Source organism: Paramisgurnus dabryanus, chromosome 16 (assembly GCF_030506205.2).
Source record: "Paramisgurnus dabryanus chromosome 16, PD_genome_1.1, whole genome shotgun sequence".
Classification (NCBI taxonomy): Eukaryota; Metazoa; Chordata; class Actinopteri; order Cypriniformes; family Cobitidae; genus Paramisgurnus; species Paramisgurnus dabryanus.
Genome location: NC_133352.1, coordinates 27,789,090 through 27,804,645, shown reverse-complemented (window position 1 = coordinate 27,804,645; position 15,556 = coordinate 27,789,090). Strand labels below are relative to the sequence as shown.

At 36.9% G+C, this 15,556-nt stretch overlaps 1 protein-coding gene across 2 annotated transcripts in view; it reads left to right on the top strand.

Moving 5' to 3' along the window:
* The window catches only part of ldb2a (LIM domain binding 2a), a 68,615-nt gene that overhangs the window by 37,982 nt on the left and 15,077 nt on the right, over positions 1-15,556 (top strand). For both annotated transcript variants that reach the window (XM_065273977.2, XM_065273976.2), the window contains exons 3-5: positions 3,596-3,768; positions 10,582-10,704; positions 14,510-14,593. In XM_065273977.2, the coding sequence (XP_065130049.1) occupies positions 3,596-3,768; positions 10,582-10,704; positions 14,510-14,593 (380 nt within the window). The remainder of the gene's footprint in view (positions 1-3,595; positions 3,769-10,581; positions 10,705-14,509; positions 14,594-15,556) is intronic.

The following is a 15,556-nucleotide window of genomic DNA, read 5'->3' as shown; positions in this document are numbered from 1 at the left end:
CGCAATTGTTTTTTGAAACTGCAAAATAGCATAAGAGATGGTTTGCGCCGCAACACGCCTCCTTTTTGCGCTGAACCGCCCAGGGAGCGCAAGTTCATTCCCTAGTTTGCTGACGTGCATCTGTGGAGGGAAAAACCCCGCTGTGCGCCGGCGCAAAATACGAATGATACATGCGTCACTGACAAAGTCAATTGCGCTGGGTGCAAGATAGGGCCCATTATGTGTAATTTTCTGTTGATTTTGTGTTAAAACACAAGTTGTGTTAAAAGTAACATAAAATGTGTTGTTTCAATAATAAAACAGAGATGGGTGGATTCTGAGACAACGCATTTAGTGTGTTGTCCCAGAGTCAACACTAATGTGTTGTTTTTTACACATCCATTCTGATTCGCTTAGGATAAAAGCATCTGCTAAATGATTATGTAAATGCAATGTATAAAAGTTTATTCAACATAAAATTTCACTTTACATGAAAAAATTTAATTAACATTTTTAGGTGACCAGTTAAGTTGATCCAACTTTTCACTTTTTACAGTGTGTAATAAGATTTGTTGGTTTAACTTAATTTATACTAGGTATACGAAAATGTACTAGGGACATCTGTGTATGCGCGTCCACAACAGTCCGCGCAGCCCAAAATTTGAGATTGCGCAGACAGTGCGCGTACAGTCTAAACTGTGTTTGCAATGGTGGATTGGCTACTTTTCACCTATTTTAAAGGTTTTTATATACTGTAAATGTCGCTAAATCAGTGCTGCCCTGACGGCCTGGTAGAGTAATAATTAAAAAAAACAAGGTCATATGAGACACAGCCATCTTTTAACCGTATACATACTGGGAACTATATTCTTAGAAGGCAAAGCACTTTTACCTGGGCGGAGTGATTTGCTCACAGCACCTGAGAAGCCACCTGGTGAGGAGCAGAGAGTTCACACAAGTGTTGCCCTAATCACTCCGCCCAAGTAGCAGTGCTTCGCCTTCTGAGAAGATAGTTCCCAGTAAGTATACGGTTAAAAGATGGCTGTGTCTCACATGACCTTGTTATTTGTACACGCTGTGACTATACAAATCACAACATATAAATAGGAAAATGTTGGCATTATTTTGTCACTTATTGGGAGCAGTATGCTAGCTGGAGCCATTTACTTGCAGTCTTTGTGCTAAGCTAAGCTAGCAGTGTGTACGTCAGACAAAGTTATAGCAAGCACAATGAAGAAAAGGTATGTATGGACTTATCTAACTCTGGGGGATACGGTGAATAAGCTAAAGTCCCAAAAAGTCGGCATGTTCCTTTAAAACTTTAAAGTTAATTCAACTTAAAAATATAAGTAAGCTCATTAGTAATTGGTAATTTTCTCTGAATTAGTTGTATTTTCCAAGCATAGGGCAGTGGATGCCGAGCTGTCCCAAATGTGCCAAAATCTCAAGTGTAATGTGTAACATCTACTACTGTATTTTTTTCATATTTGTTGTCACACTGGAGGTCAGTCCAGGATATTGGTCTTACTTTTTACCTGAATAATATACCTCAGGATAGGATAGCTTAACTTGGAAAGCACTGTGTTAGTGATGCAAAAGGTTCGATTTCCAGGAAACACACATACTGATTAAATATATAGCATGAATGCATTTGCATTGGAGGTAAGAGACTGCCCAATGCATAAAGGTGCATGTTTTCTGTGAATCTGTGGTTTCTCCATACCATGTTAAAATTGACAAAGGGTTTAGGCTATCCGAGCAACTTGACTTGGCAGAAATAATGTAGATTTCTCCAGGAAATCTGGACCAATTAAATCATATTTTCATACCTCATCTCTTATTTCAGCTTTTTTTGGGTCTATGTGTGTGTGTGATTTTATGCTCTGTGTTTGGGCACAGGGGCTGATATGCCACAGCGCTCTAAAACTTTAGTGAGCAGTCAGGTGTGCCCTCAGTAACAACGTCTCCCTTCAACTAGACACCTCTCACTGTCACCCTGCCTGTCAGCCTTTCATTTTGTATCTTTCTCTCTGTACCTCCCCATAGCATTTTATCGCCTGTATGTCTGCACCAGTCTTTCATTCATGTGCATTTCATATTTATTTTTATCATCCCTCTTCGTACCACACCATCTCTCTCCTGCGCTCTCATTAGCAGTCAGCTCTCGTAGGCTCGCTCTGTGTCTTAACCACTAGGGAGACCTTCATTTAAACGCTCAAGCTGCCCCCCTTCCCATTTTTCTCACTCTCTCTCCCTGCCAAGTATTTACGTGTTGATTTAGTCATGCCAGACTTTAGCCAATTTGGGAAACAGGCGGCGTTCGCAAGCATTTCATTTTCTCCGTCCGCCCGTGCAGTTTTAAACTGGTTGCGTCTGTCTTAAGGAAAGCTTGGTAAATGAAGTTCTCTCTCACTCTTTTTCCACATCTTCCCTATCCAGCACCCCGTTCCGCTCCCTCAGGGCCGGTGGCACAAACATAATTTCTCTCAAAGGGAAGTTTGACTGTAAGATGGATTATTTCTGCCTGGAATCAGACGCTAAGCTGGATAAGGCCGTTCGTCCGTTCAGTTTCAATATTAAAATGATAAGTTAACTCAGCAAAGCCACTTGCATAAGTACAAGCTGTCTCTACGGGCATGTGTACCACACTTTCTGTGCAGTTAAATGTATGTTATTGAGTGATTTTGATCATTTTTGCGATGTTTCTCCTAATAATGGATTGTGAAATGTTGTTTTGCGCAAAGTTGTGGTCATTTCAAAATCCAAGCTAAAAAAATGTGCACCATGCCTGTATACCTCAGGCCACATACAGTAGCCAGACAAGGCTGTTTTTATTGTTAAACAAGAAACAATGTTGCATAATTATCTCCAGCTGCAGGGAAGAAAAAATCTCAGTCGCTGACATTTCATAAGACCTCTGCAGGTTAGTATAAACAGAAGCTCACAAAAACAAATTAGCATACTTCATATCAGTTAGACTAATCTTCTTCACTTGTTGTTGCTAAACATGCTTGCACAAATCGTGTAAATACTGTCCAACCCCAGTGCTGTATCTCTGGTGCTAAAGTGTATTATGGTTTTAGTTTGTAGTGTTGTTTTTTTTTTGTTTTTCTATGAGGTAACACACACACCCCATGTAGGGTGCTTCTCCTCAAAGAAAAATTCATGACAATAAACAATCAAACTTACAATTTGATATAAACAAAACATTAAATTATACATGCATTGTAGTGCTGTTGATTAGTAGTTATCTTTCTAAGGTTTGATTGAACATTAATGTATTTAAAAAAAATGGCACTATCTGATCCCCCCATTTGGGAACATTCTGACGCTCCCCAGTTTGCTAACCACTGGGTTACATGGTGCACATACAGTGGACACTAGCACTATATAGTGGCTGTAAGTGTGAAATATGCAACAACAACTAAGAGTTGCAAAATGTATTAAATGTTGGGTGTGGGTCTGAAATCTTATTAATGCAACACTCGCTAATGTAGTGTGAAAAAGAGTGGGAAATTAAGAGGTGTTGTGAAATTTAGAGTCATTAAAGAATGCATTAAAGGAAATCATTATGCAGTGCATGAATGTAAATTAAATCTCTGATTTCTCTCCCCAGCGATCGGACGAACGCTTATCCCTCGTTACTTCAGCACGGTGTTTGAGGGAGGTGTGTCAGACCTTTATTACATCCTAAAACACTCCAAAGAGTCTTTCCACAACTCCTGCATCACTGTGGACTGCGATCAGTGTACCATGGTCACGCAGCACGGCAAGCCAATGTTCACCAAGGTAAGGAATTAAAGAGAGAGAGAAAGAGGGAGTGCATGTGTTTGTGTGTTATGACATGTCAATAAGAAAAGATGTGGTCAGCATCAAAAGAAAAAAAGGGGGAAGAAATTAAAAAAGAAAGATAGAAAGAAATTAAACGAAAGAAAATTAACTAACAAACAAATAATGAGGTGCAAGTTTAGACATGAACGGAATGACAGCGTAAAGGCTGCATCAAAGAGAAAGAATGAAAAAGAAAGAAAGATGAGGGAAAGAAAGAAAGAAATTAAACCAAATTAGTAAATGCTGCTTCAAAAAGACTGAAAGAAAGAAAGAAAGAAAGAAAGAAAGAAAGAAAGAAAGAAAACAAAGAAAGCTAACTAACAAACAAATGAGGTGCAAGTTCAGACATAAACAGAAGGACAGGGTAAAGGCTGCATCAAAGAGAATGAATAAAAGGAAGAAAGACGAGGGAAGGAAATAAAGAATTACAAAAGATTGAGAGAAATAAATAAATTAAACCAATTTAGTAAAATATGTCTCAAAGAGAAAAAAAGATTGAAAGAAAGAAAAAAGGAAGAAATCAAACAAAAGAAAATTAGCTAACTAACAAACAAACAAATAATGAGGTGCAAGTTTAGACATGAACGGAATGATAGCGTAAAGGCTGCATTAAAGAGAAAGAAAGATAGAAAGAAAAAATAAAAGAAAGATGTAGAGAAAGAAAGCAGTTAAACCAAATTAATAAATGCTGCCTCAAAGAGAAAGAAAGATAAAGAAAGAAAGATGGAGAGAAAGAAAGCAGTTAAACCAAATAAGTAAATGCTGCCTCAAAGAGAAAGAAAGAAAAAATGAAAAGGAAAGATAGAAAGTAAGAAATTTAACAAAAGAAAGCTAGATAACAAACAAACAAATAATGAGGTGCAAGTTTAGACATGAACAGAATGACAGCGTAAAGGCTGCATTAAAGAGAAAGAAAGAAAGACAAGGATAGGAAAGAAAGAATGAAAGAAAGTTGGAGAAAAAGAAAGAAGTTAAACCAAATTAATAAATACTACCTCAAAGAGAAAGAAAGATAGAAAGAAAGAATAAAAGAAATATGGAGAGACAGAAAGCAGTTAAACCAAATTAATAAATGCTGCCTCAAAGAGAAAGAAAGAAAGAAAGAAAGAGAGAAAGAAAAAATAAAAGAAAGATGTAGAGAAAGAAAGCAGTTAAACCAAATTAATAAATGCTGCCTCAAAGAGAAAGAAAGAAAGAAAGAAAAAATAAAAGAAAGATGGAGAGAAAGAAAGCAGTTAAACCAAATAAGTAAATGCTGCCTCAAAGAGAAAGAAAGAAAAAATGAAAAGGAAAGATAGAAAGTAAGAAATTTAACAAAAGAAAGCTAGATAACAAACAAACAAATAATGCAAGTTCAGACATAAACAGAACAGCAGTGTAAAAGAAAGAAAGAAAGACAAGGGGAGAAAAGAAAGAATTAAAGAAAGATGGAGTGAAAGAAAGAAGTTAAACCAAATTAGAAAATGCTGCCTCAAAGAGAAAGAAAGAAAGAAAGAAAGACGAGGGAAGGAAAGAAAGAATTAAAGAAAGATGGAGAGAATGAAAGAAATTCAACCAAATTAAGAATGCTGCCTCAAAGAAAAAGAAAAAAAGACAAGGGAAGGAAAGAAGGATAAAAGAAAGTTGGAGAGAAAGACATTAAACCAAATTAGGAAATGCTGCCTCAAAGAGAAAGAAAGATAAAAAGAAAGGAGGAAATTAAAGTTTTCCACGAAAAATTGAAAATTTGACGTTTTCCATGTTTAAGTGCTATAATTGGGTCCCCAGTGTTTTTATCAACCTAGAAAATGTGAATAGGATCAACCCAGTAACTTTTTGGTTAACCATTCTCCACAAGCATGTGAAAAAATAAGTAAAAATTTGGCTCCCCTGGTGATGTCAGAAGGGGATAATACCGCCCCTTAATCTGCACTATCCAACCATGCCACTGCCATTTAGTGCAGAGATCAGCTCATTTGAATTTAAAAGGACACAACCAAAATGACACATTTTTGCACACACCTACAAATTGACAATTTTAACTTGCTATAACAAATCTATCTATCTATATGGTATTTTAAGCTTTAACTTCACACATGTACTCTGAGGACAACAAAGATTTATTTGACATCTTAAAAAAGTGAAATGTCCCCTTTAAACCAAATAAGTAAATGCTGCCTCAAAAAGAAAGAAAGAAAGAAAGTTACAAACAAATAATGAGGTGTATGTGCAAACATGAGGACGTCAGGTTCTCGATTTTTAAACATGTTTTGCTTGCACATTGCGTTTTTATTATATTGTTATAACTTCAGAGCGTTTATCTGTTTCCTTCGGTTCTTACATTGACTGTGATACCACCGTTAACTGTCTAATAGAACAAACAAACATGACAGGCAGGATAATTTACTGGTTTAATCGCAGCCATTATCCTGTGTGTGTTTACTGAGGGAGGTCATTAGAAATCCTCATGAAATATTACAGGCCACATCGGACTCTGCTGAGAAAGCTTTTTATGAATCTGTTACGCAGTGCTCAATCTGCATTATCATATATTTTAGTTTATCATTTGTTTCATGGTTACAATAGCAAATGCGGGAGAAACGCTTTGACTTTGTGATATGTGTTTCATAACTATACTGTTTGAACACAAAGGTACAATAAACGAAAATAAAATCATTGGAAAATGTTAAAACATGCTCAAACGTAATGTAAAGGAAGAGAATAATTGCATGTCAAACCAATTATTAAACTTTTTTACTGATTATAAATTTATTATAAATCCGACTAACAGAGTTTATAACTTTTTAACTCTTTGATCCCACTACTGTTGACCTATTTCTATTAGTTCAAGGGTTTATACATCAAGAGAGGCCATTTGAAGCACTTATACCAGTAACATGACACATTTTTAACAGATTTTATGCGTCCATTTTGTCTATCATACACTTTGAAATATTTTGGCACACTGATACAGACTAATCCACACTAATCCACATGAGCCTTTGTACTTCATCATTAGATGAGAGTGGACCTATCACTCTTTTAGCTGCAAATCTCAGCTCTTCTCTTTTCATACATTTTGTATCCTTATCAAGCAAGTTCTGCATATGTAAGCCATTATGTATGTAGATGGAAGACATTGTAACCTATCATGCATGTGTATCCACTGTTACATTCTAAAAATACTGGGTTATTTTCAACCCAGCGTTGGGTCAAAAAGTGACAAACCCAGGTTTTGGGATAAATAACCCGGAAAAAGTTTCGATTTGACACAATAATGAGTTAAAAACAACCCAGCGTTTTGGGTTGAAACAACCCAGCATAGGTTAAATTACATGTTAGTTTTGTCCCTTAATAAACCAACACTGGGTTGAAAATAACCTAGCATTTTAAGCGTGTAGTTTGCTGCAAAAATAGTTTGAAAAAGTCTAAAAGTTCATAAGGCCTGAAGTCCCCATAGAACTATAGATTTTACTCCATGAATGGATGTCTTAAACAGCTGTCACTTTTAAAGACGCGCATATGCTGAGCTGTGGGACTCTGCGTCAGTTTAGATGAGAGTGATGCTTTTTTTCACTTTGCTGGGTCCTCTGAATGTTACAGTAATGAGAGAATATTGCAGAATGTGAGAGGAACACAAAAAAAGGAGATATGGAGAAAGAATGAGACAAAAAAAGAGAAACAGAAGTATTGGAGAGAAACAGTGTGAGAACGTAAAAAGAGGAGAGCGATCATGTGACCGTGTTGCGCTTTCCCGCCAGCCTCTTTCCTTGTTGATCCTCCAGAGGCCATCTGTGCTGAGGGCATTGATTAGAGTGGCTCTGGCGGGATTACATCTTTGCCGTTGCCATGCCAACTAATCAGCTGACGCTCCCCTCCCTCTCCAGTCCCCCTTCCTCTCCCTCCCTTCCTCCTCATCCTCTGGTTGCCCCAGCAACAGAACACGAGGGCTATGAGTACCACAGCTCTAAAATGGCAAAATGTTTTTCTCATGTTGTTTTATTTTTCAAAATTGCTAACGGTTTACGACCTCAGCGTTATTCAGCATTATGTTGTTCTGTGTTTGCAAGCTTGTCTCAAGAATTTCCATTTGCCTGGTCTCCAGTTCAGGAATGTAACAAAAACACTTTTCGTTAAGAAATGGCTGTTTGGTCATGTAGTTAAAACGCAAAACTACTCAGAAACGATAACTGAATGTAATGTACATGAACCTGGACCACAAAACCACTCATAAGGGTACATTTTTGACATTGAGATTTTGACATCAAATAAATAAAATTTTCATTGATGAATGGTTTGTTAGGATAGGACAATATTTGGCTGAGATACATGAAAATGTATTGAAAATAAAGGGTGCAAAAAATCGAAATATTGAGAAATTAAAGTTCTTAGCAACTGGGTGATTCTCACGAAATCCAGATTTAGAAGGTGTCCAGCATCAGAATTTTTAAAAAGCCCTTGAAGCCAATTTTTCTTTTTGCACATATAAAATTAAGGTCTGAACTTACTATAACCATTATTTTTTGAGGATTTAAAAATATTTCCTATAGAATAATTTACATTTTTTAGATTATGATTATCAAGAATTATCATTACCGCAACATGATATAACATTAAAGCAACACTATGTAGTTTTTTTTACCTTTAAATAATGTCTCTAAAATTATTTCAGTGATAAAACAACTTTTAACTGGACAAATTGTACTGTTGCTGCAACCTGAGCAGCCTCCTAGCTGCTACAAGCACACTCTGAAAGTGGCGGTGGAGGGTAGGAAGCCCAGCCCCTCCCCCTTCCTGCAGAAGAGTGTCTAATGCTGAGTTTACACCAAACGCGGTTTGGGCGTCAAAATCGCGTCTACCGCGCGTGGTTTGCCGCTTGAACAATTTGGATGCATTCGCGCGTGTAGAGCGGAGTAGACGCGCGGAAAAACCAAGCATTTGACGCGCGTCAGAGGCAAACTCCGCTTCTTGTGGGAGGGGCAAGTGCTATGCGGTTGTCTGTTTGCAAAATGACTGATGTTGATTGTGCATTTATCGAGAGAGTTACCAGTTTGTATTTGGTAACCTTACTATGGGGAAAATAAACGACACGGGTCGATAAACGTCACGTGACTCAAAAGTGAAGTGTGTATTACAATTACCAGGTTGCCCAATGTCCTCACTGACACTCTTCCAAGCGAGGTCCTTTTTATTCCTGTCTCCTCTATAGAAATAAGAACTTGTGTCGTATAGCTCCGGGTGTCTGCTTATGGACAATATCAAGCCTTGGTTGAGTGAGTGACTCCGGGCGGGGCTGCCACCACAGCAGCAAGCAGGCTCCTGATTGGTTACCGCGGCGCGAAATTCCACCAAAGTTCAAATTTTTCAACTCGGGCGTCAGCCGCAAATTCGCGTGAACCGCTAGATGCACAAAAAGCACCATTCGCGCTTACCGCGCGTACCGCGCACAACGCTCAATTCGCGCCTTTCGCCCGAGCTTCACGCGCGAAAGAGGCGGAAAAGCGTCTTCCGCGCCGAACGCCTCTTCCGCGCCGCGGGACCTCTTGACGCGCGTCAACGCGTCTTCACATTGACTTAACATTGAAATCACTCGCGCTTCACGCCCTTACCGCGGTCGGTGTAAATGCAGCATAATACCAGGCACTGTAGCGCTTTTCAACCACATGGGGGAGCTGTAAGTCATTTTTACATGGAAACTACATAGTGTCGCTTTAAATATATGCATTTACAAACTCATGTTTCGGTAATGAGAACTAAAAAGTTATAGTTAAATAAGAACTGCTTACCTGGTAGCCATCTTGAGTGTCACAGTCAATTATGTCTTGAACACATTTATATTTCTTATTATTGTGTCTACATTTACCAATGATCACCAAATACCACATGTTTCTTTACAGTAAATGTTTATAGTATAACATGTACTTAAGCTTTTTATTTTATTTTTATTTTTTTATTATAAATTTTCCATGTCAAAGAACCCAAATCCAGTTATGGACACGTTGCGGTAATAAAAATGTTCCCCTTAAATGTGGAAAAAAACACAAAATTGGTTTGTATGATGTCATTTGAAATCATGTGCAAAATATTACATGAAGAGATGTTTTTAACTGTATGCTTCTTATTTTGATAAAATGTTTCATGACACCTCATTAAGTCTTAATTTCGCGAGAATCACCCAACTGCATCCACTCATAAAAATAAAGTTTTTATATATTTACTGTGGGAAATGTACAAAATATTTTCATGAAACATAATATTTACATAAATGCCTAATGATTTTTGGAGTAAAAGAAAAAAGGCGTTTTTTTTTACAAATATATCCATGCTACTTAATACTGTTTTTGTGACGGTTTTGTGATCCAGGGTTACATTAATTTGGTAACACTTTATAATAATGTTCATTAGTTAACATTAGTTAACGTATTAACTAACACGAACAAACCATGAGCAATACTTTTGTTACAGTATTTATTAATCTTTGTTAATGTTAGTTTATAGAAATAAAGCTGTTCATTGTTTGTTCATGTTATTTCACAGTGCATTAACTAACGTTAACCAAATTTCAATAAAGTATTAGTAATTGTTGAAATTAACATTAATAAAGATTAATAAATGCTGTATAAGTGCAGTTCATCATTAGTTCATGTTAACTAATGTAGTTAACTAATGTTAACTAATGAACATTATTGTAAAGTGTTACCCATAAATTCCCACCTGTATTAAGCTTGTGTCACAGAGAAAAAATAATTTAATGCACAAAACAGAAATTGATTTTGATTTCTGCATTCCCAGGTGTGTACGGAGGGCCGATTGATTTTGGAGTTTGCCTTTGACGATCTGATGAGGATTAAAACATGGCACTTCAACATCAGACAATATCGAGAACTCATCCCAAGAAGCATTCTTGCCATGCACGTGAGTTTAATAACATTACTCTGATGTAAATCTCTTCCATACTGTAGCAAGATAAGGCTTGAATATATGACAGTATCATCAACCAACCAGAGATTTTGCTGTACCATTCATGCAGTTGTAAATTCATACAGCTATTAGCTGAAAATAGCTAAAACATTTAATTTACTACATTATCCAAAAATAGGCACTGTCATCCTTAAAATTGCGATCATTAAAATCTTAACTTTTTATGTTGAATTTTCAGCTGTATGTGACCCTTTCTGTGAAATCCAGACTAAAGTCTCATCATTTAATAATGAGATTAGGAGCATCAAAGTTTCATTTCACTCATTGATTTCAAACATTGATATGACCTTACTCAGTCAATATTAAATATATCAAGGTTATATTTTTACAGAATGTTATTTACATTATGTAGGATGATTGATTGAAACAATAACGAAAAAAAACTTTAGCTGGGTTTTCACAGACTGGGAACTGTGATACATTTTTACCATGGTAAGTTTTAAATCACATATTTTCGTCTCTCAGTCTTGTAGATTCAGGGTAGTTTTTGAAAGTTTGTTCACAGCAACTCTGCTCATGTGAAATTCACATGCTTTTAAATTGGGCCCTTTGGGTATAGACTGTATTCTGCACAAGATGGAGGGTGGGTGAACAAGGGAGAAAGAGCTTTGAAAGATTTTTGAAAGTGCAAACAGGGATGTATAAAAGTTGCTGTGTGTTTGATAGCCCGATTCTCATCCACAAGGGTAAAGTTGCACAAGTCAGACTCAACTTACCAGGACCAATGAGAATACAAGTTCACTTGAGGAACTGCATTTAAGATGCACTATAGTTTATTTAATTTCCTGACCGGTCACATGACAGGAGCTTTATGATCTTAATTGCCCAGAGTTCAAGCCACTTAAAGCCATCTGTTTTCAGGAATCTGGATGATCTTACCATCAGCTTTAAAAAAAAATAGCCAAAGCTGGCCTAGTGTGGTTAGTTATTGATCTGGTTTTAGAGGGGGTTTGGGATGGTGAATATAGTCAAGTCACATTTATTTATATAGCAGTGTGTTTACAATGTTTAATTGTTTCAAAGCAGCTTTACAAGAAGGACATTGTTAAATATATAGTAATATAGAATATTGCACATTTTGGTAACACTTTCAACATGTATTCATTCTTTTGATGTTAATAAAGTATTTATGTTAGTTCATTGTGCATTAATAATGTTAACAGTTACAACGCTTGATTTTATAAATATATTAGTATTGTAAATGCCAAAATTAACATGAACTAACAATGAACAATTCTTCTACAGAATTTATTAATCTTAGTTCATGTTAGCTAATACATTAACTAATTGTTAAAGGCGGGGTGCACCATTTTTTAAAAACGCTTTGGAAAAGGAAGTCGGGCTGAGTACCAAAACACACTTGTAGCCAGTAAGCAGTAAGGGGCGTGTCTACTAACCGACATCATTGCCTGGTTTGCGAATGTGTGGGGAGGGTCTTTCAAAAGAAGGTCCAGATTCTATTGGGTTGGGGCGTGTTTATTTAAATGATTTCAAATGTCAACATTGGCTTTCAAAGATCATGCACCCCACCTTTAACAAATACAAACTTATTGTAAAGTTTTACATAACTTTTACTGTCCTCCTAAATAAATTATAATTTAATACAATTGTATATACTTTTTCGTTGACTAATGTAGTCAATAATTATGATAAATAACAAGTGTCATATTAAGTAAGACATGCCTTTCCATCTTACATGAAAATAGCCCTTAAAGATACAATATGTATTTTCCGGCACTAGATTTTCTCAATTTTCTCACAATTTACAAGTAGTTGAAAACATTAGAGATATTGATAGTAATCCGCTGGACAAAATATATAACAGCCTAGTGGTTTTTGGGTATTTTACTGCAAAATCTTACAAACTGCACCTTTAAAAGAAGAAAAAATATATATAACAGGAGTTTGACATTACATAAAGAATTTGCAACAATATCATGAACAGCATTGTAAAAAGCATAGAGAAATTGAAGCAATATCATTAACTCTTTCCCCGCCAGCGTTTTAAAAAAAAGTTGCCATCAAGCACCAGCATTTTTTATGATTTTCACAAAAGTTTAATGCCTTCCAGAAAATGTTTCGTCTTTAAATATATAAAAACACAATATATCAAATGAAAGAACAGACCCTCTGCTTTCAAAAAAACAACAAAAAAACCTTTTATTCTACCTTCATTAGTTCTTTTTTATCACCACTCAAATATGGCTAGGTTTCTTCAAAAACATAAAATGTAAAAAAAAAACCTGAGATAATTACTTTTTTTGTAAAGGACTTTTGATAGAGATCAGATTCAGAGCGATCTTCAAAACATACATGGACATACAGCTGTTTACTCAAGGGGAATACTTCCAGGTTTTATAAGTTTCGGAAGAGCGCCACTTGGTGAATAATAGCTGTATTAAAGCAACACTATGTAGTTTTTCAACCTTTAAATAATGTCTCTAAAATTATTTCAGTGATAGAACAACTCTTAACTGGACAAATTTTACTGCTGCTGCAACCTGAGCAGCCTCCTAGCTGCTACAAGCACACTCTGAAAGACGAGGTGGAGGGTAGAGCACACAGCCCCGCCCCTACCCTGCCTGCAGAAGAGTGTCTCATACCAGGCACTGTTGCACTTTTCAACCACATGGGGGAGCCGTAAGTCATTTTTACATGGAAACTACATAGTGTTGCTTTAAGTATTGCCGGAAATACTCGTCATTGTCAGGGAAGCATTTTTTCTTAATTGACCAGTTAACTTGTCAATGGCGGGGAAAGAGTTAATATGATAAATAACAAGTGTCATATATTAAGTTAGACATGCCTTTCCATCTAACATGAAAATGGCCCTTTAAAGAAGAAAAATATATATAACAGGAGTTTGACATTACATAAAGAATTTGCAACAATACCATGAACACTACATTGTAGTTACATTGTAAGTAGATTGTAAAAAGCGTATAGAAAATGAAACAACATCATTAGTGGGGGGGCGTGCACAAAAAATCTCTTACACCCGCCGCCGGCGCATGTTTTCAATTGTTTCCAATGGAAGCGCTGCATTTTTTAAAAACATCCAGCAGCTGGCAGATTTTTTCCGTGCTGAAAGCCGGCGCTCATCGAGAGTTGAAAGAGATTCAACTTTGGGTGAAAAGCTCCACTCGTCAATGTCAGTTCTTACACAGCCGTCCAATCACAGTGGAGAAGGGGCGGGACAAGTATCACAACAACCAACCGGCTCACAGCTCAAGTATCACAGCTACCAAAGCGCTCAGCTGAAGAAAGCTGGCGCTCAGCTGAAAAAACAGCTGGCATTCGGCGTCCTCCAGGCGTTTTCAACCCCATAAAAAAGCTTTGCTGTGTCCCGCCCCTAAGTGCACCTCAGCACCACACGCCTACAAAATTTAAACAGTGACGTCTTCAAAGTTAAAGCCAGACTATTACAAGAGAAGCTATATTAACAGAATTTACAAAACGCTAAGCTAAACTAATATCAGCATTCTCCCAGTAAGCAAGCAAGCAAACAAATACCAAAACTCCACTTCTGGTGAAAAATATATATATATTGGGCAGCTGGAGCACCCTCCATACCGGATAAAAAATGTGTTCAAGGTAATTCAAGTTATTCATATGAATTGCATTACTGTCCCAGTATAAAAATGTAACCCTATCAATATTGAGAATAGCAGATGACTAATATAGGTTGATTGTTATTTCTGTTTAGTTAATGTGGTCCACATTATTTGTCCATCTGCAGGCACAAGACCCTCAAGTCCTGGAGCAGCTTTCCAAAAACATCACCCGTATGGGACTGACCAACTTCACCCTAAACTACCTCAGGGTAAGCCGGAGATAACTGAAATAAGTGTGTGAAACCACAAATAAAATATTTTTTTTATCTACAGTGTCCCTCACAGTACATAAAGTACTGCAGTAGTACAATGTTGGTATTGGGTGCTACTACCCTGGTATTTACAACTGGACCCTGTCTATGAAATCTAGGTTAAAGCATCATCCTCTAATTGTGACCCGTCACGGAAACCAGGGACTCAAGTCGGCAGCACAAGTTTCGAGAAAATGAGAAACAAAGTTTTTTTTTCGAAATTTGTGATTTTCGTTTTATTGCAGAATCTGTTAGTTGAGATCACGAAGAAGCCTCTCCATGTTTGAGATAGCAGTTTTTGTATATTTAAAAGCGTACATTTTGCGGTTAAAATAGGTTTGTTTTTCCGGAGATTCTAGCGTGCAGCGGGGGGCGTCATTGTCTGTGTGTATATTTACATACTGTATAAGCTTGTGTTTTCGCCTCCGCCCCCAAAGGGAACAGACTACTAAATAAGGATAGTTCGCCCAAAAATGAAAATAATGTAAGTAATGACTCACCCTTATGTCGTTCTAAACTCGGAAGACCTCCGTTCATCTTCGGAACACAGTTTAAGATGTTTTATCGTTAGATTTAGTCCGAGAGCTTTCCCCTTCATTGAAAATCTATGTATGGTTTCCATGTCCAGAAAGTTAATAAAAACATCATCAAAGTAGTCCATGTGACATCAGTGGGTCAGTAAGATTGTGTTGATGCATCGAAAATACAGTTTGGTCCAAAAATAGCAGAATTACGACTTTATTCAGCATTGTCTTCTCTTCCGGCTCGAGCGTGAAGTCACGTGACTGTAGTGACGCGCTGCCCTGTTCCTCAGATGTTTGCTAAGTTTTTTTTTTTTTTTTTCTCAAACTTATAGCCTGCGTCTCCCCAGACTGTAAAGCTCGGGCGCACAAAACAAAAGAAAAATAAAAGAAGCTGGGG